Source organism: Mobula hypostoma, chromosome 3 (assembly GCF_963921235.1).
Source record: "Mobula hypostoma chromosome 3, sMobHyp1.1, whole genome shotgun sequence".
NCBI classification, from domain to species: Eukaryota; Metazoa; Chordata; class Chondrichthyes; order Myliobatiformes; family Myliobatidae; genus Mobula; species Mobula hypostoma.
The window spans coordinates 221,433,005-221,459,465 of record NC_086099.1 but is presented as its reverse complement, the minus strand read 5'-3'; the positions used below and the strand labels follow the sequence as shown (position 1 = coordinate 221,459,465).

Below are 26,461 nucleotides of genomic sequence, written 5' to 3'. Positions count from 1 at the left end.
CAGAAATCAGTGATTTTTGGGATGTGTAGTTTGCACAGATTATTTCTATTATGGATGTTGATATGGAACTTACTTTGGAAAATGGTATGAAGTGCATGTAGATTGATAAACGAGAAATTTTATCTCCAATTTGTAAAAATAGCATGAACCTTATAGGTCTTTTGAGAATATTAATACTGTTAAGTTGCTTTTGTATAGGTTAATTTACAAAGCAACATTACAAAAATGTAATAGCTCTAACAGAGAGGCTCATCTTGACCTTGGGTGCCGTCTTTGTGGAATTTGCACTCTCTCCCTGTGACTACATGTGTTTCCACCACATTATCTGGTTTCCTCTCGAAGGCCTGTGAGTTGAAAGGTTAATTGGCATGTATTTAAATGGTAGAAATTTAGGGGGATTTGATGGGAATGTGGAGAGGATAAATTAGGATTAGTATAGGATTACTGTAAAGTGGGGTTTCCAGTTTGGCTCCACAGACCCCTTGCTTAATGGTATTGGTCCAAGGCCAAAAAAAAAGGGTGGGAGCCCTTGCTGTATTGGATGTTTGATGATTCACAGGTGGGTTGATGGACCTGTTTGTAAACCACGTATCTCTTAAATAATGTGAGCTCATTAATGGTACCAGAGCATAGAACAGTACAGGTAGGAACAGGCCTTTTGGCCTACTGTGTTGTGCTGAACTAATTAAGATAATGATGCCTAATTAATGTAATCCCTTCTATACCTGCACTTGGTGAAATCCCTTCATCCTGCATATTCATGTGACTATCTAGCAGCCTCTTGAATGTTACTGTCACATTTGCTCATTTGCTTCCACTATCTCACCTGGCAGCTCACTCAAGGCACCCACCAGTTCTGTTTTTTTAATATTGCTCCACACATCCCCTTTAAACATGCCCCCTCACCACAACAAATAGAGCATAGAACAATACAGCACAGAAATGGATTCTTCAGCCAAGTTGTGCTGAACTAATTAAGCTACTGAGTTGTAGAATACACCTTCTGGTGCTACTTGGACACGTCTTCAGTGATGAACCTGGGGTCCTAGGGTGTTTCGGGTCTTTAATCATCAGACACCCTCGACCGGGTGACCCAATTGGGGGTGATCAGCCCCTGACTTGTGTCAAAGTGGCACACTGATCCATGGATGCCCCTTCCGGATCCACAGCCACCGCAAGGCCTTTTCAGCAGCCTCCGGAATGTTCTTGGTGGCTCTTCTGCACTGCAGTCCTTTAACTCCAAGGAGTTTTAGAGTCCGTTGTAATGAATGGCCAGCAAAGCCCTGGCACCCAACTTCGAATGGCTCACAGCGAGCTCTCCAGCCATTGCTCCAGCATTCTGTAACAAGATCTGTGTATCTAGCCCTCTTGTGCTCATTGGCCTCTTCTGTCTGGTCTTCCCTGGGGACAGTAAGTTCCAGCAGGACCATTTGCTTTGTAGACTCCGATATTAATGATGCCTTATTAAACAAATCCCCTCTGTTCCATATACCGCCATTCTCTGCATATTTTGTTAATCTATCTAAGACCCTTTCAAATGCCTCTGTCATTTTATATATGTCTAAAACAGCTTAGAAATATGAAATTGGAGTAAGTGCAGTTGGATTGGGGTTTGTGGTAACCAGAACTATAGTTAATATCCCATCACGCAGTAGCACAAAATACATTTGTTAGGAATTGCAAATTTTTTTTAACTTGGTTCGCATTAATTCTTCAGTTTCCTGTGGTGCGCTGGTTTCCTCCCACATTCCAAAGACATATCAGTTAAAGGGTTAAATGGTCATTTAAAATTGTTCTGTAATTAGGGTGGGGTTAAATAGGTGGTGTTGCAGAGTGGTGCAGTGTGAGCTGGGAGGGCCTTGCCACGCTGTATCTCTAAGTAGATAAATTTCAATAGAACCACGAGTCTCAAGTGTTTCCCTCGTCTCACCCCATCCCACCCCAACAGTAAAATCAGAGCAATGTGCACAAAATGTTGCAGGAACTCTGCAGGTCAGGCCACATCTATACAGGGGGAAAGATATCAGTAGACAGTCTGTCTCCAGAGATGAAGACAGAGATCAAAAAAGGGGAGAGAGGTGTCAGAGATGAACCAAGTAAACTTGAGGGCAGGGTCTTTAAGTTGGAGGCAAATTTGATGCTCACCATGAGTGCAGGGAGTCACACATGCAGTCATCAATGTAGCATCTTACCCCTTCCCTCCTCTTCATCTACCTGTCACCTCCCAGTGTTGCCCTTCGTCTTTCCTTTTCTTACGTGGCCCATCCTCCCTGTCCCACTCACTCACCTTCACCCTTCAATCACAGGGGTCCCTGACATAGAGTCCACGGACCCCTCAGTTCTTGGTAGGGGTCCATGGGATAAAAAACCCCTGACCTATCACCCTCCAGCTTGTAATCCTTCTCCTCCTCCCACCTTCTTATGCTGGCTTCTTTCACCTTTCCAGGCCTGTTGAAGGATCTTGGCCCAAAACGTTGGCTGTTTATTTCCTTCCATAGATGCTGTCTGACCTGCTGAGTTCCTCCAGCATTCCAGCATCTGCAGAATCTTTTGTGTTTATACTAAAATCAGGCTTCTGACAGTTAGTATATGACTTTTATATTTTGGAGTGTTCATTCTCCCGATGGCTGTTTCCTCTGGGTGCTCCAATTTCCTCCTCCATTCAAAAGGCATACAGATACGGTTATTGTGTTACAGGCATGTTATGTTGGTGCCAGAGTGTGGAGACATTTGCTGGTTGCCCAGAGCAATCCTGGATGATTTGATTTGATGCAAGTAACATATTCCACTGGATGCTTCAATGTACATGAGACAAATAAAGTAAACTTTTAACAATGTGACCTGAAATTGTTGGGTTATTGTAAAATCCCATCTGTCTTTAGAGCACATAGAACAAAGAACAGTACAGCACAGGAGCAGGTCCTTCAGCCCACAACATTGTGCCAAAAGTCTACTAAACCTGTGCCAAGATGATCCACCCTCAGGGTAGAAGAGCATTACTTTATATTCCATCTGGGTACCCTCCAACCTGATGGTATGAATATAGATTTCTCCTTCCAGAAAAAAAAATTCCCTCCTACTGTCCTCTTCTTCAATTCCCCACTCTGGCCTCTTAGTTTTTCTAACCTGCCTATTACTTCTGCAGCCACCTCCCCCCCCTTCCCTTTCTCCTATTGTCCACTCTCCTACCCTATCAGGCTCTTTCTTCTCCAGCCTTTGACCATTCCCACCTACCTGGCTTCACCTATCACCTTCCAGCTAGCCTCTTTCCCTTCCACCCCCCCCCCCACTCCACCTTCTTATTCTGGCATCTTCCCCCTTTCTTCTCAGTTCTGAAGAAGGGTCTTGGCCCGATACATAGACTGTTTACTCATTTCCCTAGATACTGCCTGATCTGCTGAGTTCTCCAGCATTTTGTGTTTGTTGTCTACTAAATTAGTCTTTGTTTACACAAATCCACATCTCTCTATTTTCTTTGCATATTCATGTGTCTATCTAAGATTAAGTGCCTCTTTTGTTTTTGCCTCCACCACCACCACCACCGCAGGCAGTGCATTCCGGGCACCCACCACTCTGTGGAATAAAAGTCTTGCTTTACACATCTCCTTTAAATTTGCCCCATCTCATTTTAAGTGTTGACATTGTGCCACTGGAAAACAGATAACATTTGTCTATTCTATCTATGGCCCTCACAAGATTACAAACTTGGAACATATAGAATAGTACAGCACAGTACAGGCCCTTCGGCCCACAATGTTGTGCCGACCCTCAAACCCTGTCTCCCATATAAGCCCCCACCTTAGATTCCTCCATATACCTGTCTAGTAGTCTCTTAAACTTCACTAGTGTATCTGCCTCCACCACTGACTCAGGCAGTGCATTCCACGCACCAACCACTCTCTGAGTAAAAAACCTTCCTCTAATATCCCCCTTGAACTTCCCACCCCTTACCTTAAAGCCATGTCCTCTTGTATTGAGCAGTGGTGCCCTGGGGAAGAGGCACTGGCTATCCACTCTATCTATTCCTCTTATTATCTTGTACACCTCTACCATGTCTCCTCTCATCCTCCTCCTCGCCAAAGAGTAAAGCCCTAGCTCCCTTAATCTCTGATCATAATACATACTTTCTAAACCAGGCAGCATCCTGGTAAATCTCCTCTGTACCCTTTCCAATGTTTCCACATCCTTCCTATAGTGAGGTGACCAGAACTGGACACAATACTCCAAGTGTGGCCTAACCAGAGTTTTATAGAGTTGCATCATTACATCGCGACTCTTAAACTCCATCCCTCGACTTATGAAAGCTAACACCCCACAAGCTTTCTTAACTACCCTATCCACCTGTGAGGCAACTTTCAGGGATCTGTGGACATGTACCCCGAGATCTCTCTGCTCCTCCACACTACCAAGTATCCTGCCATTTACTTTGTACTCTGCCTTGGAGTTTGTCCTTCCAAAGTGTACCACCTCACACTTCTCCTGGTTGAACTCCATCTGCCACTTCTCAGCCTACTTCTGCATCCTATCAATGTCTCTCTGCAATCTTTGACAATCCTCTACACTATCTATAACACCACCAACATTTGTGTCGTCTGCAAACTTGCCAACCCACCCTTCTACCCCCACATCCAGGTCGTTAATAAAAATCACGAAAAGTAGGGGTCCCAGAACAGATCCTTGTGGGACACCACTAGTCACAATCCTCCAATCTGTATGTACTCTCTCCACTACTGCCCTCTGCCTTCTGCAGGCAAGAATTCTGAATCCACCTGGCCAAACTTCCCTGGATCCCATGCCTTCTGACTTTCTGAATAAGGCTACCGTGTGGAACCTTGTCAAATGCCTTACTAAAATCCATATAGATCACATCCACTGCACTACCCTCATCTATATGCCTGGTCATTTCCTCAAAGAACTCTATCAGGCTTGTTAGACATGATCTGCACTTCACAAAGCCACGCTGACTGTCCCTGATCAGACCATGATTCTCTAAATGCCTGTAGATCCTATCTCTAAGAATTTTTTCCAACAGCTTTCCCATCACAGACGTAAGGCTCGCTGGTCTATAATTACCCAGACTATCCCTACTACCTTTTTTGAATAAGGGGACAACATTCGCCTCCCTCCAATCCTCTGGTACCATTCCCGTGGACAACGAGGACATAAAGATCCTAGCCAGAGGCTCAGCAATCTCTTCTCTCGCCTTGTGGAGCAGGCTGGGGAATATTCCGTCAGGCCCCGGGGACTTATCTGTCCTAATGTATTTTAACAACTCCAACACCTCCTCTCCCTTAATATCAGCATGCTCCAGAACATCAAGCTCACTCATATTGTCCTCACCATCATCAAGTTCCCTCTCATTGGTGAATACTGAAGAGAAGTATTCATTGAGGACCTCGCTCACTTCCACAGCCTCCAGGCACATCTTCCCACCTTTATCTCTAATCAGCCCTACCTTCACTCCTGTCATCCTTTTTTCTTCACATAATTGAAGAATGCCTTGGGGTTTTCCTTTACCCTACTCGCCAAGGCCTTCTCAGCCCCTTCTTAAGCTCCTTTCTTGCTTCCCTATATTCCTCAATAGACCCATCTGATCCTTGGTTCCTAAACCTCATGTATGCTGCCTTCTTCCTCCTGACTAGATTTTCCACCTCACTTGTCACCCATGGTCCCTTCACCCTACCATTCTTTATCTTCCTCACCGGGACAAATTTATCCCTTACATCCCGCAAGAGATCTCTAAACATTGACCACATGTCCATAGTACATTTCCCTGCAAAAACATGATCCCAATTCACACCCGCAAGTTCTAGCCTTATAGCCTCATAATTTGCCTTTCTCCAATTAAAAATTTTCCTGTCCTCTTTGATTCTATCCTTTTCCATGATAATTATAAAGGCCAGGGAGCAGTGGTCACTGTCCCCCAGATGCTCACCCACTGAGAGATCTGTGACCTGACCCGGTTCATTACCTAGTACTAGATCTAGAATGGTATTCCCCCTGGTCGGCCTGTCCACATACTGTGAGCAGGAATCCATCCTGGACACACTTAACAAATTCTGCCCCATCTAAACCCTTGGAACTAATCAGGTGCCAATCAATATTAGGGAAGTTAAAGTCACCCATGATAACAACCCTGTTATTTTTGCACCTTTCCAAAATCTGCCTCCCAATCTGCTCCTCTGTATCTCTGCTGCTACCAGGGGGCCTATAGAATACCCCCAGTAGAGTAACTGCTCCCTTCCTGTTCCTGACTTCCACCCATATTGACTCAAAAGAGGATCCTACTACATTACCCACCCTTTCTGTAGCTGTAATAGTATCTCTGACCAGTAATGCCACCCCTCCTCCCCTTTTTCCGCCCTCTCTATCCCTTTTAAAGCACTGAAATCCAGGAATATTGAAAATCCATTCCTGCCCTGGTGCCAGCCAAGTCTCTGTAATGGCCACTACATCATAATTCTATGTATGTATCCAAGCTCTCAGTTCATCACCTTTGTTCCTGATGCTTCTTGCATTGAGGTATACACATTTCAGCCCTTCTACCTTACTGTCTTTACACCGTTTATTCTGCTTCTCTTTCCTCAAAGCCTCTCTGTATGTTAGATCTGGCTTTACTCCATGCACTTCTTTCACTGCTCTATCGCTCTGGGTCCCATCCCCCTCACAAATTAGTTTAAACGCTCCCGAACCACGCTAGCAAACCTACCTGCAAGGATATTGCTCCCCCTCGAGTTCAAGTGCAACCCATCCAATCTGTACAGGTCCCACCTTCCCCAGAAGAGATCCCAATGATCCAAAAATCTAAAACCCTGCCCCCTGCACCAACTCCTCAGCCACGCATTCAACTGCCATCTCCTCCAATTCTTACCATCTCTGTCACATAGCACTGGCAGCAATCCTGAGAACGTCACCCTTGAGGTCCTGTTTTTCAGCCTTCTGCCTAGTTCCCGAAACTCACACTTCAGGACCCCATCCCTCTTCCTGCCTATGTCATTGGTCCCAACATGTATCACAACTTCTGGTTGCTTTCCCTCTCATACCAGGATGTCGTGCACCCGGTCAGAGACATCCCGGACCCTGGCACCCGGGAGGCAACAAACCATGCAGGTGTCCTTCTCATGTCCACAAAATCTCCTGTCTGCTCCCCTGACTATAGAGTCTCCAATGACGACAGCTCTCCTTTTCTCCATCCCACCCTTCTGCACCACAGGGTCAGACTCAGTGCCGGAGGCCCTGCCACCATGGCTCACACCTGGTCGGTCGTCCCCGCCAACAGTATCCAGGACAGTAAACTTATTATTCAGGGGAATGGCTACAGGGGTGCTCTGCACTACCTGTCTGCTCACCTTCGCTTTCCCCTCTCTGACTGTCACCCAACGACCTGCTTCCGACAGCCTAGGTGTGACTACCTCCCTGTAGCTCTCATCTATGACTGCCTCATTCTCCCTTATGAGTCGAAGGTCATCCAGCTGCTGCTCCAGATTCCTTACACGGTCTTCCAGATCGCCCAGCTGTATGCACTTCTGGCAGATGTGACTCTGCGGAAGAGGGGTTTTCCCTCAAGACTGCCACATCTCACATGAGAGGCACATTACCGTCTTAGGAGACATTGTAAAAACTAATTGCGAGCTAGCTTGTCCTTGCCTCTTCTCATCGAAGCTTCTCGTGTCAAAGCTCCACTCCTTCACTGGCCCACTCACGCTCTGGCCGCTTTCCACTGGTCTATCAGGTCTCCCTCCGCCTCTACCCTTTCAGGTGAAACAATCGGAGTTTGTCCAACCTCACATAGCGCATGGCCTCCAGCCTAGGCAGCATCCTGGTAAACTTCTTTGCACTCTCTTCAAGGCCTCCATATCCTTCCTATAATGGGCCAACCAGAATTGAATGCAATTCTCCAGAGCTTTAAGAAACTGCAACATATCATTTGACACTTGTGAACTGGTGACTAATGAAGGCGAACATGCCACATACAGTACTTGCTTTTTTTACCGCCTTATTAACTTGTGCAGCTACTTTCAAGGCGCTACAAACTTGACTTGGACACCAAGATCCCACTGAACATCAGCGTTGTTGAGAGTTCTGCCATTAACAGTGACATTTGATCTGCCAAGTGCAGCATTTTACATTTGACCAAATTAGACTCCGTCGCAAAACACATCTGTGGAAAAGATCAGTCGACGTTTCGGGCCGGAACCCAACTGTCCTGACGAAGGATTCCGGCCCGAAACGTCGACTGATCTTTTCTACGGATGCTGCCCGACCTGCTGAGCTCCTCCAGCGTGTTGTGAGTGTAGCTAGAAGGTGGGTGGGAAAGGTAAAGGGCTGGAGAGGATGAAATTTGATAGGAGAGGAGAGTGGACCATAGGAGAAAGGGAAGGAGAGGAATACCAGGGGTAGGTGATAGGCAGGTAAGAGGTCAGAGTGGGGAATAGAAGAGAGGAGAGGAGAAGAAAAGTATTATTTTTAACTGGACGAAGAAATTGATATTCTTGTCATCAAGTTTGAGGTTACCCAGATGGTATATAGGGTGTTGCTCCTCCATCCTGAGAATGACTTTATCATGGCACAAGAGGATGCCATAGACAGGCATATCGGAGTAGGAACGGGAATTAAAATGTTTGGCCACAGGGAAGTTCCACTTCTGGTGGATAGAGTGGAGGTGCTCGATAAAATGGTCCCCCCAATTTACAACAGGTCTCAGCAATGCAGAGGAGGCTACATCAGGAGTACCGGATACAATAGATGACCCCTGCAGATTTACAGGTGAAGTGTTGCCTCACCTGGAAAGACTAGGGCCCTGAATGGAGGTGAGGGAGGAGGTGAATGGGCAGGTGTAACACTTTGATTGCTTGCAGGGATAAGTGCTGGGAAGGATGAATGGACAAGGGAATCATGGAGGGAGCGATCCCTGCAGAAAACGGAGAGAGGGGGAGGGGTTAAGATATGTTTGGTGGTAGGATCCCATTGGAGATGGTGGACGTTGCAGAGAATGATGTGTTTGCATGCAGAGGCTCATGTGGTGGTAGGTAAGGACAAGAGGAACTCTATCACTGTTAAGGTGATGGGAAGATGGGGTGAGCGCAGATGTCCAATGGAGGAGATGTGGGTGAGGGCAGCATCAATACTGGGGGAGGGGAAACTGTTTTTTGAACGAGGATATCTCCGCTGTCCTGGACAGGAAAGCTGTATCCTGGGAACAGATGCATGGAGACCATAAGACCATTCAGCCCATCGAGTCTGCTCTGCCATTCCATCATGGCTGATCCCGGATCCCACTCAACCCCAGACACCTGCCGCCTTGCCATATCGTTTGATGCCCTGACCGATCAGGAAACTATCAATTTCCACCTTAAATTTACCCACGGACTTGGCTTCCACTGCCGTCTGTGGCAGAACATTCCACAGATTCACTGCTCTTTGGCTAAAAAAAAATTTCTCCTTACCTCTGTTCTAAAAGGTCGCCCCTCAATTTTGAGGCTGTTCCCCCTAGTTCTGGATACCCCCACTATAGGAAGCATCTTCTCCATATCCACCTTATCTAGTCCTTTCAGCATTCGGTAAGTTTCAGTGAGATCCCCCACCCCGCGTTCTTTTAAATTCCAGTGAGTACAGGCTCAAAGCTGCCAAACGCTCCTCATATGTTAACCCCTTCATTCCTGGAATCATCCTCGTGAACCTCCTCTGGACTCTCTCCAATAACAACACATTCTTTTTGAGATATGAGGCCCAAAACATTTGACAGTATTCTAAGTGCAGCCTGACTTGTATCTTATAAGCCTCAGCATATTTCCTTGCTTTTATATTTCCCTTGAAATAAATGCCTCTTTTACCAGACTCAACCTGTAAATTAATCTTCTGGGAGTCTTGCATGAGGACTCATAAGTCCCTCTTCACCTCTGATGTTTGAATTTTCTTCACATTTATCCATACTATTGTTCCTTTTACCAAAATGCGTAATCATACATTTCTCAACACGGTATTCCATCTACCACTTTTTAGCCCATTCTTTCAATTTGTCATAAGTCCTGCTGTGATCACATTGCTTCCTCAGCACTACCTATCCCTCCACCTATCTTTATATCACCCGCAATCTTTGCCACAAAGCCATCAATTTCATTATTTAAAGTATTGACAAACAATGGAAAAGTAGCGATCCCAATGCTGACCCTTGAGGAACACCACTAGTCACCAGCAGCCAACCAGAAAAGGCTTCCTTTATTCCCACTTGCTGCCTCCTGCCTATCAGCCATTCCTCTATCCATGCTAGTATATTTCCTGTAACACCATAGGATTTTATCTTGTTAAGCCGCCTTGTAAGTGGCACCTTCTCAAAAGTCTTCTAAAAATACAAGTAAATGACATCCACTGCCTCTCCTTTATTCACCCTGCTTGTTACTTCCTCAAAGAACTCTAACAGATTTGTCAGGCAAGATTTCCCTTTTCAGAAACCATGCTGACTTCAATTCGTTTCATCATTAGACTCCATGTACCCCGAAATCTCATCTTTAATAATGGACTTCAACACTTACCCAACCACTGAGGTTAGGCTAATAATTTCCAGTCCTCTGGGACCATGTCAGAATAAAGTGATTCTTGAAAGATCAGCAACCTCTCTCAGGACTCTGGGATGTAGTTCGTCTGGTCCAGGTGACTTATCCGCCTTAAGACCTTTGCATTTGCCTAGCACTTTTTCCTTTGTAATAGCAATGGCACTCACTCTTGCTCCCTGACACTCACAGACCTCTGGCACACTGCTAATGTCGTCCACAGTGAAGATGATGCAAAGTACCCATTAAGTTCATCTGCCATTTCTTTGTCCCCCATTACTACCTCACCAGCATCATTTTTCAGTGGTCTAATATCAACTCTCACCTTCCTTTTACTCCTTATGTAAATGAAAAATCTTTTAGTATCATGCTTTATACTATTGGGAGAGTCCTGAGAGGAAGGAACTGAGAAAAAGGAATAGCAGTTTTATAGGAGACAGTGTGGGAAGAGCTATAGTCATGATAAATTCCATCAGACATTTATATGCCCAATCTGCAACTGATCTATATCCCTCTGTACCTGATGGGTATATTCCAAACAGTAGTCTCCCATCAAAAAAAATGTAGAGGATCCGTGATAGGAATCTGAAACTTGTTCCACAGAAGCAAAGTTTTGAGGAAAATAGCATTAAGCACAGGCCAGAAATGTGGTAAAACAAGGAAAAATGAGAAACACAGGAGATTTTGCAGATGCTGGAAATCCAGAGTAACACAGACTGGAGGAACTTAGCAGGTCAGGCAGCATCTATGGAGAGGAATAAACAGTCAACATTTTGGGCGGAGATACTTCATCAGGATACTGACGAAGGGTTTTGGCCCAAAACGTCAACTGTTTGTTCCTTTCCATGGAAAAATGAGAGGTGGTTTGTTATGAGCATAAAATGGGATAATTGGGCAAAATAGCCAATTGTAGCTTAAGATTCAAGATTGTTTAATTGTTACTACACTGCATTCTGGGTAAATTATCATAGGACTTGCTGCAAAGCTGAGTCTTTGGTTTAATACGGAGTGGGCATTTATTTACTCAATGCTTTAGGTGATATTTGAGTCCTATAACTCATCTTCTGGCTCTTTCTACTTCAGAAGTACTCGCACCAGGTTTGTATAGTCAAACGTTTCCAAGTGCAGTTCTGTGCTTTAATCCTCTGCTTCATAAACTCAAAGTCAAATTTAAAGTAAAGGATCTGTTAGTTACATAATGTGTACCAAATATAGAGTGTGTAGAGAACTTTCAGTAACAGATATTGTGCTATGTAGAACACTGCCTGTGACTCCTACTTCAGTATATTAATAGAAAAGTCACTTTCCTCATCTATACCTTCTATTGCCAGTTATTGTACATATGTTCTCTAAGAAAGATCAAGTTCTAATTTATTTTCATCTGAATGTAGATATATACAAACAGAAGGGCTATGGGCCCTTCGTCTGCAATGATCCTTGTAAATGTCATAAATGGGTGGGGGGAGAGACCCTGGTGATCCTCTCGGTAGTTTTTCCTATCGAAAGGAGACTTAACAAATAGCATTACATCCATGGCTGTGCATAAAACTTCAATTAGTTGAGCAATTCAGTACTCCCATGGAATTTTAATCCCTTCATGCATTTGGTCACATTAGAGCTAACTTTTTTTTGCTGACCACGTCACCGATAATATGTCAAAAAAGTTAAGTAGGCATACTGAAATTCAGTTCCATATCTATATTGATCTCAGTCAAGAAAGGAAAAATACTGCAGGCAACGGGAATCTGAAATAAATAAAAGATCATGGACTTGGAAATACACTGCAGGTTAGGCTGCATTTTCAGCAAGTCCTTTAGTATGTTTCTGTGCTATTAAGTACGGTCCATGTGCTAAGTAATACATGCCCATTTCTTTAAATACAAAGATGTACTGATGTAGATAGAATTTTAAATTCTGGTTAGTGCTTGTCACAGTGTAAACTTTTAAATGATGTTACGTCCACCAGCCTGTAGTTACATTATTGTCCAATGTTAATTTGAAGGTATGTAACATGAATTATTTAATTTATTTAGAGGTATAGAACAGTTACAGGCACTTCTGAGCCAGTCACCCGTGTGACCAATTAACCTACTAACCAGTACGTCTTTGGAATGTGGGAGGAAACCCGGAGCACCCAGCAGAAACCCACATGGTCATGGGGTGGATGTTCAGACTCCTTACAGACAGGAGCATAGTTGAACCCTGGTCGCTAGCACCGAAATAGTTAGCTAACCACTGCCGTGCCTCCCTGTAATTGCATATAATGTCATTTATCTGGCTTCACTCTGCCCTGCACTTCATCTTCACCAACTGCCATGAGCTCAGTATTTTTATGCACACTAGATGTAACAAGCTAATTTTGAGGTGTTACTCTTGACATGAGGGAAGCATGGACCCAATTAGAGTGACAAATACCTGGAGTCAGATGGGTTCCATTTTAGGGTTGTAAAGAAGCAGGATTAAAACACTGGAGATGGCCAGTATGTGCATTCTCTGTCCGTAATAGAACATAGAACACTACAGTACAGGAATGGGCCATTTGGCCTACAATATTGTGCTGAACCAATTAAATTACTAATCAAGTAGCCAACTAAATCAATCTCTTCTGTCTACACAGTGTTCATATACTTCCATTGTCTTCACATTCATGTGTCTATCTAAACACCTCTTAAAAGTCTCTAATGTTTCTGCCTCTACCACCACCCCAAGCAGTGCATTCCAGGCACCCACCACTCTCATGTAGAATACTTGCCCCCTGACATCTTCTTTGAAGTTACCCCTTCTCACCTTAAAGGCATGTCCTATTATATTTTTGACTGATCAGGGAGGAGAAGTCATACATCAGGAACCTGATTGAATTTTATAATCTGACCATAAGAATGAACAGAGGGTCATGCATCAAAATGCTGCCGATGCTAGAAATCTGAAATAAGAATAAAGAATGCTGAAAATACTCAGCAGTTCAAGTAATTTCTGCGGAGAAAGAAGCAAAGTTGAGGTTTCAGGTTAATCACATTTCATTAGAACTGAGAAATGTTAGAAATAAAACACGCTGTATGGTGCTGAGAATGGGAGGGGAGAGGACAAAAGAGCTAAGTTTGGAGCGTGGAAGACGGGGAGTATCTGACAGATATATAAAGTTATGAAGGGTATTGATAAGGTAGTAGGAAATGTACCTCTTTCACAGAGGTGTCTCTAACCAGAGGTATAGCTTCAGGGGATTTTTTTCCACTAAGGGGATGGTTGAAGGTGAAGGCAAGTACTCTCACATTTAATGAGTATTTCAACAAGTACTTCAATTGCCAAGACATCAAAAGCTACAGAAATGGGATTTTTTTAAAGATAGATACATGCTAGCTGGTGCAGACTCGATGGTCTTATTTCCATGCTAGATGGCTTTGTAACAAAGGACCTATCCAAACTTCTCTTAATTATTGCAGTGTATGATGGATCTTTATCTTTCACAGATGAAAGAAAAATGGAGGGCTATAACATCCAAGCAGCATTTCACTAAGTGTGAGAGCAGTAGCATTCATAGGAATACACTCCGGTGACTGGAGTCCTATTTCACATCAGAGTCAAAATCAGGTTTAGTATCAGTGGCATACGTCATGAAATTTGTTGTTTTGCAGCAGTGGTACGTTGCATTATATTATAATAAAAACTATAAATTACAAATCAAAATTATATATATAGTTAAGTAAGTAGTACAAGAAGAAAGCTAAAAAATAAAATATTTAGTGAGGTAATGTAGATGGGTTCATTGTCCATTCAGTAATCTGAAGACAGAGGGGAAGAAGCAGTTACTAAAACATTGATTTCAGGCTTCTCTATCTGCAGTAATGAGAAGAGGCCGTCCTGGGTGATTGTGTGGGGGGATCCTTAATGATGGCTACCACTTTTTTGAGACAACGCCTTTTGGTTGTCAGAGGTCAAGCATCCCTACCTCAAGTCATCGGTGTGGGAATTCCTCACAAAGAGCCCTACACTCAATCATCAGCACTGTCAATTCTCTTCTGGTTTTGAGCAGTCTCCCTATCCCAGACAATCCCTTTTACTCATCATCCCTCTCTCCTCTCTGCTGCTTTAATCATGCTTGTTTCTAAACTGTTCTCTGTTCCAGCAAAGCCATCAAACTGAAACGTTCACTTTGTTTCTCTCTCCACGGGATGCCTTTGAATTTTTTAATATACTAGAGGCATAGATTAAAAATTCAAGAAGGCATTTCAGCAATAAAGTTTATAAACTTGTCTATAATCAAAGACTGATAGAACTTTGGAGCTCATTTCTGTAACTGAAGCTCATTAAATTGTTCATTTCAGTCTTGGATTGATAGGTTTTTATTAACCAAAGATAATAAGAGATATTGTCAGAAGATGATTGTACAGAGTTAGGTTACAAATCAGTTTAATCTCAGTGGGGAGAAGAGAAGCATAGAATAGAAAGCTGCTGTTCCAGAACATTACCAGTGTAATGGAAAAAAATGGGATCTCCCACTGGCCACCCATTTTAATTCCATTTTCCATTCCATTCTGATCTGTCCATCCATGGCCTCCTCTACTGTCGCAATGAGGCCACACTCAAGTTGGAGGAGCAACAGCTTGTACTTCGTCTGGGTAGCCCCCAACCTGATGGCATGAACATCAATTTCTTGAACTTCTGGTAATGCTCCCCCTCTCTACTCCCTATCCCCTTTTCCCTTTCTCACCTTATCTCCTTGCCTGCCCATTGCCTCCCTCTGGTACTCCTCCCCCATTTTCTTTCTTCCATGGCCTTCTGTCCTCTCCTATCAGATTCTCCTTTCACCGTCAATTTCCCAGCTCTTTATTTCACCCCTTCCCCTCCCAGTTTCACCTATCACCTTGTGTTTCTTCCTCCCCTCCCCCCACCTTCTAACTCTGACCCCTCAGCTTTTTCTTCTGCTGTCCTGCTGAAGGGTCTCGGCCCAAAACATCAACTGTACTCTTTACCATAGATGCTGCCTGTCCTGCTTTGTTCTTCCAGCATTTTGTGTGTATTGCTTGGATTTCCAGCATCTGCAGATTTTCTCTTATTTGTAATGGAATACATGTTGCTTGTCCCTCATTCGTGCTCAATAATGTTCCACAAACTGCAGTGAATTATTTGCCTAATCTTCTATTTCAGTGATATTTATTGACAGATAAATATTAGTGCAGTGGCTGCAGTGTATTTATAGCACGGAGTAGGTACTTTCCCCTGTAACACCTGTCTTTGCACCTTGGCCCCCACCCAGGGCTCTAGGCAGCCCTTCCAGGTGAGGGACACATCCATGTACATCTCTTCAGCCATATTTATTACATCTGGTGCTCCCAGTGTGGCCTCCCCTACTCCACTACTGCCCCGGGGGAAAAAGGGAGGAGGGAAGGGTTAGATTGATCTCAGAGTAGGTTATACGGTTGGCAGAATATTGTAAGCTGAAGAGCCTTTTCAGCACTGTACTGTTGTACGTTCTAAGTTTAACATTTGATCAGAAAATCTGACAGTGCTGCATTCCATCAGTGGTGCCCATGTGAAGGAAGTGCTTAGATTTTTGGAATGGGACTTGAAAGCTCAATGTTCTGTATTTTTATGCGTGTAAACAAGCCTGATGTATATAATCTACTTCCTTCCTGCCAGACACTGAGGTAAATTGTAGTAGGGTATTGAAGTGTGTGTTTACTGAAATCAGATGACTAGAGGCTGAAAAGAATATTAGAGGCTACAAGTGTTTTTAATAGATTATATTGTTAGGCTTGTCATGACTTGCCTGTTTGTTGAATCTAGACAAATCTTATGATGCTATTTCAATTAATTAGTCCACATAATTAAATCTCCAAAAGCCAGTGAAACAGCTCTATATTGGATACTAAGTGGTTTTGGGCAGGTTGTTCTCTGAACAGTTGCCAAGCTCTCTGTTGAGCTGTGCAAATTTTTGATGTGCGTTGATGAAAGGTGAGGGGCTTTCATCCCACTTTCATGTTCACAGAGTGGGCTTTCCTGGACCTGTGAAAACCACACTTGTGTTAGATACTCTGCAAACTTGGGAATAATTCCTGGCAAAGTTATATAACGAAGTATAGTTCATTGGGGAGTGCTGTCACCTCCTCATCTGAAGACTGTGGATCCACATCTCATTCCACAGACTTAAGCAGGAAGATCTTAGCAGAGACTGCAATACAGTACTAGGCTGCTGCTATTAGATGTGCTTACTTTCAGCTGAGGTATTAAAACCTGTTTTCCCCGGTGGCACTAAGGAGCCACATAACTGAGAAACTTTCAATTTTTGTTCTGGGTTGTAACTTTGGCAAGTGCAACTGCCAGTTTGCCAACAGCACTGACGTGAATGAAAAGTTATCTGATTTTTAGTAGTGGTAGTTGACAGATAAGTGTTGGCTTGATCACTGTTCTTGTTCTTTGTTTCTTTTACATTCAACCAAGCAATAAAGAGCCCTGGTTTAACATCGAGTTGGGAAGTCCTGATGAAAGGAATCGGCCCAAAATGCCATCTGTTTATTGCTCTTCGTAGATGCTGCCTGACCTGCTGAGTTCCTCCACCATTTTCTATGTGTGTTACTTGGGACTTCCAGCATTTGTGTAATCTCTTGTGTTTATCACTGGGAAGTCAGCAGGTCTAATGGTGCAGTACTCCTTGATCACTGCACTGGAATGTCAGCCTAGATCATGAGCTTGGCTCCGTAGAGTGGGTCTTGAACCCTCGGTCTCTAAATCAGAAAGGAAAGTGCTATTGCTGAGTCCAGGTAAACCAGAAGTAAGAAATTTATTTTTCTTCTCTCACAGGAGCTTGTAAATCTGCTGTTGACTGGTAAAGCTGTCTCCAATGTTTTCAACGATGTTGTAGAGTTGGATTCTGGCAATGGCAACATCACGGTCCTCAAAGGAATTTCTGGGCGTAGTGACATTGGACTGCTGTCACTCTTTGAGCACTATAGCATCTGTAAGGTATGTGTCCTTGGCCACTGGTACAGCAGACATGGGAAGTATAGTCAAAAGCCAAGGTAAATTTATTATCAAATTATATATACAGTCAGTGGCCACTTTATTAGGTATCTCCTGTACCTGATAAAGCGGCTACTGAATGTATGTCCGTGGTCTTCTGCTGCTGTTGTCATCTACTTCAAGGTTTGACTTATGCATTCAGAGATGCTCTTCTGCACACCACTGTTATATCGCATGGTTATTTGAGTTACTGTCATGTCCCTGTCAGCTTGAACCAGTCTGGCCATTCTCCTCTGACCTCTCTCATTAACAAGGTATTTTGCTCACAGAACTGCCACTCACTGGAATTTTTTTTGTATTTTTGTTTTTTGCATTGTTCTCTGTAAATTCTAGAGCCTGCTGTGTGAAAATCCCAGGAGATCGGCCAACAATCATTCGATGATCAAAGTCACTTAGATCGTATTTCTTCCCCATTCTGATGTTTGATCTGAACAACAACTCAATGACTTGACCATGTCTGCATGCTTTTATACATTGAGTTGCTGCCATATGATTGGCTGATTAGATATTTGCAGTAACGTGCAAGTGTGCATGTGTACCTAATAAGGTGTCCACTGAATGTATGTCACCATATAGTATCTTGAGATTCATTTCTTGCAGGCATTTACAGGAAAATAACGAAATGCAATAGAATTTATGAAAAACTGTACATAAAGGCTAACAAACAACCAATGGACAAAAGAAGACAAATTGTGCAACTAAATAATACTGACAACATAAGCTGTAGAGTCATTGAAAGAGCATTTGTAGGTTGTGAAATATCTTTAGTCAAGAAAGCAAAGAAACATTGCTATTTCCTGGGGAGATTGAAGCAAGCAAGTGCACTCCTACACAGGAGCACCATTGAGTGTCCTGACCAGCTGCTTCACTGTCTGGTATGGGTGTTGTAAGGCAGGACCCTACAAAGGTTTGTGAGGTCTCTTGAGAGAATCATGGAATCATTGGAGTCTCTCTTTCACTGATCAGAGATATTTATCAGGAGTGCTGCGTACACAGGGCTGTTAGCATTGTCAGTGATCCCTCCCATTTGTCTAACAATCTCTTTGACCCCCTATCATTAGCCAGGAATTACCATAGCATAAGGCCAAGAACTGTTAAGATGGGAAACAGCTTCTTCCCCCAGGCTGTGATACTGGTGAATACCACCCAGGTCCAATCACTTATGAAGTATCAGTAGCATTATACCATTTATTTTTTAACTTGTGACATAAATACACCTTATTGTGGTTACATTATCTTTGTGTTGTGTGTGAATGATATGTACGGTGTATGCACCTTGGTCTGGAGGAACGTTGTTTCATTTGGCAGTATATATGTATACAGTTGAATGACAGTAAACTTGAACTTGGAATCAGTTCAGTGTTGAGATGAGTGAGGATGTTCAGGAGTCTGATGGTTGCAGGGTAGTAAATGTTCCTGAACCCAATGGTTGGAGATTTTCATAATGATCAAGGTGTCTCCAAACGTGAGTTAAAATTAAACCTGAATTCAAGTAAATCCAGGTCACTGATACCCAGGGAGGCAATGGCTTGGGTGCACTAAAGTTTTGGAAAACGAGGTCGCTTGAAGTTGGATTTCAGAGGGAAGGGGTGCAGGTTGGTTAGGTTATCCTCAGTGAAGATTGGTGAATGAGAGTGGTAAGGTTTAGATTCCTCTTTATAAAGGAGCAGTAAAGATGTCCTTTGGAGAAACGTAGTTTAGAATGCTGTAGGAAAGCTGCCCAGTGGAAATAATGATTCAAGATTCAAGACTATTTATCACGAAACATACAATGAAATACACATTTGTATTAACAAGCAACACACCGAATTGCAGAGAAGATTTACAACAATGTTACCAGCACTACAGGAACTGGGTTATAAGAATGATTGAAGATTCAAGCCTACTTATCATGAAACATACAGTAAAATACAGGTTTGTGTTAACAAAGAAAGATTTTCAAAAATGTTGCCAGGATTGGAGGGACTGGGTTATAGGGAGAGGTCAGGCAAGTTAGGACTTTATTTCCTTGCAACGTAGGTGACTACGGGGTGACCTTATTGAGGTGTTAAATATCATGAGGGGCATAGATAGGGTAGATGTTTTTCCCAAGGTCGGGGAATCAAGAAATAGCGGGCATAGAGGGGAAAGATTGGATAGAAGTCTGAGGGGCAACCTTTTCCACAGGGAATGGTACAACCTGGAACACGTTTCCAGAGGCAAGTACAACAACAACATTTAAAAGACATTTGGGATGGTATATGGATAGGAAAGGTTTAGATGGATCATCATCATCATTATGTGCCATGTCTTAGGATGTGGGCTATCATAGTCTTGACCATATTTGTTCTTGACAAATTTTTCTACAGAAGTGGTTTGCCATTGCCTTCTTCTGGGCAGTGTCTTTACAAGATGGGTGGCCCCAGTCATTACCAGTACTCTTCAGAGATTGACTAGTGTCAGTGGCTGCATAAGCAGGACTTGTGATATGTACTATCTGCTTAAATGAGTCTCCACCTCCTGCTTTCATGACTTCATGTGACCCTGATCAGTGGGTTAAGGAGGTGTTACACCTTGCCCAAGAATGACCTACAGGCTAGCAGAGGGAAGGAGCACCTTACACCTTCTTTGGCAGAAGCATTACCTCCACCCTGTCACCTATTAGAAGGGTAATGGTCAAAATCTGGCAAATGGAACTAGCTTATATGGTCATCCTGTTTGGCATGGACAAGTTGAACAAAGGGCTTTTTTTCATGCTGTATGATTTTGTGTCTATAACTCTATTGCTAACAATTTGGTTGGTTGGTAGGGTTTTAAGCCAAGGCTGCTATGAGCTGGCTATGATTGGGTAATTCCCCTGTTAATTAAACTTGGTGACTATATTGGTGCAAGTGGCAGTTTGTTTTATACAATTAATTTGTATACCACTATCTATCCTCCATTCATAATTGTAGTGAAGGAACCTCTGAGAAGGAATGATCCTAAAGTGATGGAATCGAGATTTAATTAAGACCGAGACTGGAGGTTTAAACCTGAACAAAGCAATAGTTAGCTGAGGTAGATTGGGGAACTGGAATGAAAAATAATATGGCAGATAGACATTGGCAAACATTTAACAAAATGACGTGTAATTTGCAACTGATACCATCTTCAGCAATAAAAACTCGAAAAGAAATGTGATACAACTGGGCTAATAGTGAGAAATTAAGTGTATTGGATTGAGGAAGGTGGCTTATACTGTAATGTTGTCAAAAGGAATGTTATGATTGTGAAAGATTAAGAAAACAAGGGCTAAACAAAAAATTGATAGTAAACAGAATAAGAGACTAACTCAGTAAGAGATTTTAAAACAGGTTTTAAAAAGGTTCCTAAAGCTGGGGATAAAGTGTAATGGAAGTATAGAGTAACACACAAAAAATACTGAGGGAACTCAGCAAATCAGGCAGCATCAATGAGGAATAGAGAGCTGACGTTTCAGGCTGAGATCCTTCACCAGTTTATTCTTTTCCAAAGCTGTTTCCTGACCTGAGTTCCGCCAGCATTTTGTGTGTGTTGCTCTGGATTTTCAACATCTGCAGAATCTCTTGTGTTAATGGAAATGTACACTTTTTTGTTACAACCAACAGGCAGGGAAATTTATACTAATTAGGGAAATAGCGGAGACATTTAATAAACATTGCATTCTGCTTTCACAGTGTAAAACTGAAGAAATAATTCAGAAATATGAAAAAGCAAGAAGCTATTAAGCAATGGGAATTATTAAAGAAATAAGTACAGGTGTCCCCCGCTTTTCGAACGTTTGCTTTACGAAACCTCACTGTCACGAAAAAAAATTCAGTGCGCGAAAAAATCAGCGTGCGATAAAAGGCAGAACGCGCCCTGAGCAGCCGCTCTGCCCCGGATTCGGAACTGCTTTGCTTTAACACATGCCTGTGAGCAGCCGTTTGCAAGATGAGTTCTATGGTATCGGAAAAGCCTGAAAGAGCTCGTAACGGTGTTACACTTACGGTAAAACTAGACATAATTAAGCATTTTGATCGTGGTGAACGAAGTAAGGACAACGTGAGTTTGGCTTGTGGAAGCTGACGAACATGATGTTGAAGAGGTTTTGGCATCCCATCACCATGAACTGACAGATGAAGAGCTGATGCAATTGGAAGAGGAAATGATAACAATCGAAACCGAATGAGTAATGATAAAGTACGACTTTAATTTTGAAAGGGTTTGTCGGTTTAGGAGATATTTGCAGGATGGTTTGAGTCCTTATTAAAGAACTGTGTGATAGAAAAATATGCGAGGCTCAGCAGTCAAGCAAGCCTTCCACATCAGCCACAGCAGACGACGAACCTCGACCTTCGACATCGAGGCGGGCAGTCATAAGAGAAGATGAGCTGCCTGCCCTGATCGACGATGAGATGACACCCCAGTGTCCCACCACCCCAACCCCCAGGCCACGGACAGATACCGATTCGTGGAAAATGCAACGTAGCCGGGACGCACATAGCACATCTTTAAGAAAAAAGCCGAAATCAACATGCTAATTAATTAGGTGCCGCCTAGCAAGTAATTGTCGGCCCAGATCAGTGCCGATGCAATTGACAATCGCCTCTGATCTGCGCCAACATTTACGTGCTGGGCAGCACCTAATTAATTAGCATGTTTATTTCGGCTTTTTTTCTTAAAGATGTGCTGTGTGCCTCCTGGCTACCCCTGCGTGCTTCACGGCAGTGTATCAGTCGGCGGCCTGGAGGGTGGGGGCCACTGCACCGCCCAGCCTGCGACGACTCAGTCTAACACACCATCATCAGTGTGCTCGATATCTTCCCAATTCTGGTAAGTGATACTACACTGTACATACATTATTTCTACTTTATATAGGCTGTGTATTTTTATGTGTTATTTGGTAGATTTGGCAGCTTCATAGTTTAAAGGTTACTGGAGAGCGCATTTATGCCAACAGCGCTTGCGTGAGATTTTCTGCCGAGAGCGCTTGCGTGAGATTTTCGCTACGGAAATCTGTGCAGGCAATCGTTGTAGAGAAACATAGAAACATAGAAAATAGGTGCAGGAGTAGGCCTTTCGGCCCTTCGAGCCTACACGCCATTCATTACGATCATGGCTGATCATCCAACTCAGAACCCTGTACCTGCCTTCTCTCCATACCCCCGATCCTTTTAGCCACAAGGGCCATATCTAACTCCCTCTTAAATATAGCCAATGAACTGGCCTCAACTGTTTCCTGTGGCAGAGAATTCCACCGATTCACCACTCTCTGTGTGAAGAAGTTTTTCCTAATCTCGGTCCTAAAAGGCTTCCCCTTTATCCTCAGACTGTGACCCCTCGTTCTGGACTTAGTATTTCTATTTTATATAGGCTGTGTATTTATCATATCATTCTTGCTTTTACTATATGTTACTGTTATTTTAGGTTTTATGTGTTATTTGGCATGATTTGGTAGATTATTTTTGGGTCTGCAAATGCTCACAAAATTTTCCCATATAAATAAATGGTAATTGCTTCTTCGCTTTACGACATTTCGGCTTACGAACCGTTTCATAGGAACGTTCCACCTTTGGATAGTGGGGGAAACCCGTATCTGTGAAGAAATGGCACATGAAATGTTAATCAGATAAACCTTGTACATGCTCTGGACCAGATCCCATATATCATGAGTGTGAAAAGCAGCAGGTCCACTTTAACCCAGATTTTCAAATATCTCTTACAGGTTGGAAGGTAGCAGATTATACAATATTCAGATTTAGATTTATTTATCACATGTACATTGAAACATACAGTGAAATGTGTCGCTTGCATAACAACTAATGTACCTAGGGATGTGCTGGGAGCAGCCCACAAGTGTCACCACACATTCTGGTGCAAATGTAGGCATTCACAGGGGTGAGAAGAGAAACAGAACTTGAGACTAATAGACCTGATATCAGAGAGGAAAAAATACCTTTTTCCATTACAAACCTGTGAATAGGGTTTCAGGGTAAAAAAAAAAGGGTGAAATCAACATGGACTTTTGAAATAGTAACCAGCAGGTTTTTATAAGTGGAAGCACTAGATGCAATGCATCTGGATTTTCAGAAAGTAGGTATATGTTAAACAATATTGAAAATGAGGATACCTGAGATTAGAAGAATTGGTGATCTTATTGAAGCGTGAAGTTCTTAAAAGGAAAATAGGAGCAGGATCAGGCTATTTGGCCTTTCAAGCATGCTGCACAACTCAATTCAATCATGGTTATTCTCTATCTAGTAAGGGTGCCAAATGTCATGAGGAGAAGGTAGAAGAATGTTGAGAGAGATAATTAATCAGCAGATGGATGGGCCAAATAGCCTACTTCTGCTCCTATGTGTGTCCCCTCCCACCCCCTCCCCCTCATACTCTCCCTCTCCCCATCTCCCCCTCCCCCATCTCCCCCTCCCCATCCCCCATCTCCTCCTCCCCATCCCCCATCTCCTCCTCCCCGTCCCCCCTGCCCCTCCCATCCCCCATCTCCCCCTCACACTCTCCCTCTCCCCTCACACTCTCCACCTGTTCCTCTCCCCTCCCCCTCCCCATCTCCCGCCCCCCCATCTCCCGCCCCCATCTCCCCTGCCCCCCCATCCCCCCATCCCCATCTCCCCATCCCTCCATCTCCCCCTCCCCATCCCCCCAACTCCCCCTCCCCATCCCTCCAACTCCCCCTCCCCATCCCTCCAACTCCCCCTCCCCATCCCTCCATCTCCACCTCCTCCACCTCCCCATCCCCCTCTCCACCTCCCCTTCCCCCAGCTCCCCCACCCCCACCTCCACCTCCCCATCCCCACCTCCCCATTCCCCTCTCCACCCCCCTCTCCACCTCCCCTTCCCCTCTCTGCTACAGATAGGTGTGGAGTCCAAGTCATTGGCTATATTTAAAGCAGAGGTTGATTAGCTCTTGATTAGACAGGGTCTCAAAGGTTATGGGGAAGAAGGTAGGAGAATGGGATTAAGAGGAGGAGTAAATCAGTCTTGGTGGAATGGTGAAACAGACTCAATGGGCTGAATGGCCTTATTCTGCTCCTATGTCTTAGAGTTTTATGGTTTTGAGGTACAAACGTAAAGGAAATTCAGGTTATGTAGATGTGGCAGCTGCCCTTTTAATAACTAGAGGCTTAGCATTAATGATGTGACAAATTCAGGATGCATTCTGAAGCTATATGGTCAAAATACCAAAATTTAGCATTCAAGTCTCACTTCTCTCCCTTGTCACATGTCAATGACATCTCTATGAATTGAGATCAGAGAGAGATATTAGAATATTTATTGATCTATCACCTAATGTTCGTGAACCTTACAAAATGAATCACAATAATGTATCCTATTCCCAGAACACCAGTTTCTTGTTTGGAAGCTTATTTTTAAAAACATATTTGAATTAGTATTATCCCCTTCATTCCTGTGCCAAAGTGCTAGTTACATAATACCAGCTGCCTCTCAGTGCCCCTGTGACATTGAGTTGTACAGAGATGCTGCCAGACCTTGAATTCCAAGTTTGAGTGAAATTTTACCTCGCAAATACTTATTTTCCTTTAACAGCAGTGGTGTGTTTAGTTTCTGTGGGGTGTAAACCTTTCCAAGTAGCATTACCTTGCAAAATAGGGAGGTTATTTGCAGAACCAGATGAAAATTTCCAGACGTAACACAGGTTGTAGAGTTATTTCCCAGGCTGAAACAGCGCACGTATTCCAGCATGCATAATGACATCAAACAACACACAGAAAATGCTGGAGAAACTCACCAAGTCAGGCAGCATCTATGGAAATGAATAAACTGTTGACCTTTCTAGCTGACACCAACACCCTTCATTAGGACAGAAAGGAAGGGGCGGGGGAATGCCAGAATAAGAAGGTGGAGGGAGGGAATGATAGGCGGGTGAAGAGAAGAGGTAAGAGGCCATTGTGGGGAATTGAAGAAGAGGAAGAGGGGAGGGGAAAAATTACTGGAAGTAAAATTATACCAGAACCTTGGCACAGTTCAGAGGGAAGATTAGGAACAAGGAATTTGTATGTTTCAAGCCGTGAAAGTGGATTAGGATCAGACTCAACTTCCTTAATGAGCCTGGAAAAGCATTTTTCCCTATTCTCACATTCTATGAGAAATTTTTGAAAGAAAAATATACGGAATGTTTGTTTGCACTAATTGATATTCAGGTACAGTATAAGATATAGATGTCGAATTACCACTGGGAAAACGAACAGAAGTATTATTAGGACATTTTGTGCAGAAGGACAGACAGACACAGACTGATGCAGAAGCATAATTTTAGTGGGTTTCTAATCCTATTTCAGTAGAATTCCAGTCTCCAACTTTAATAGCAACTTTCTGTGATATTCCTTCCATATACCCCTCATATATAAATTTCAGGGACCCCCACCATCCAGGTCATGCTCTCTTTTCGCTACTACTACTAGCAAGGAGGTACAGAAGCCTTCGATCCCACACCAGCAGTTTCAGAAATAGTTATTATCCTCCAACCATCAAGCTCCAAAACCGGTCTGGATAACTTCACTGATTCTACAACCTACATATTCACTTTTGAGTGCTCTAAAACTCATGTTTGTTTATTTATTTGCTTATTTTCTCCTCTTTTGCACATTTGTTGCTTGTCAGTATTTGTTTATGCAGTTTTTTTCCATAAATTCTATTGTATTTTTATTTTTCTGTGAATGCCTGCAAGAAAACAAATCTCAAAGTAGTATATGATAATAAATTATACTTTGACTTTGACTTTAATATACACAGAGATATTTGTCATTACCTTGTTTGTACACAGCCCTCCATTCTGGAGGTTCGTAGCATTCACAGGACTCATTAAATGGTTGATCTGTGCCGACCCAATAAAGTGTCCTACTCACAAAAGCCTTTCACGTCATAAGCAATGTGCG

The 26,461-nt window shown here is 43.2% G+C and overlaps 1 protein-coding gene across 2 annotated transcripts in view; it reads left to right on the top strand.

Moving 5' to 3' along the window:
- Positions 1-26,461, top strand: part of mindy4 (MINDY lysine 48 deubiquitinase 4) — a 291,924-nt gene that overhangs the window by 207,544 nt on the left and 57,919 nt on the right. For both annotated transcript variants that reach the window (XM_063044570.1, XM_063044571.1), the window contains one exon: positions 17,349-17,510. In XM_063044570.1, coding sequence (XP_062900640.1) covers positions 17,349-17,510 — 162 coding nt within the window. The remainder of the gene's footprint in view (positions 1-17,348; positions 17,511-26,461) is intronic.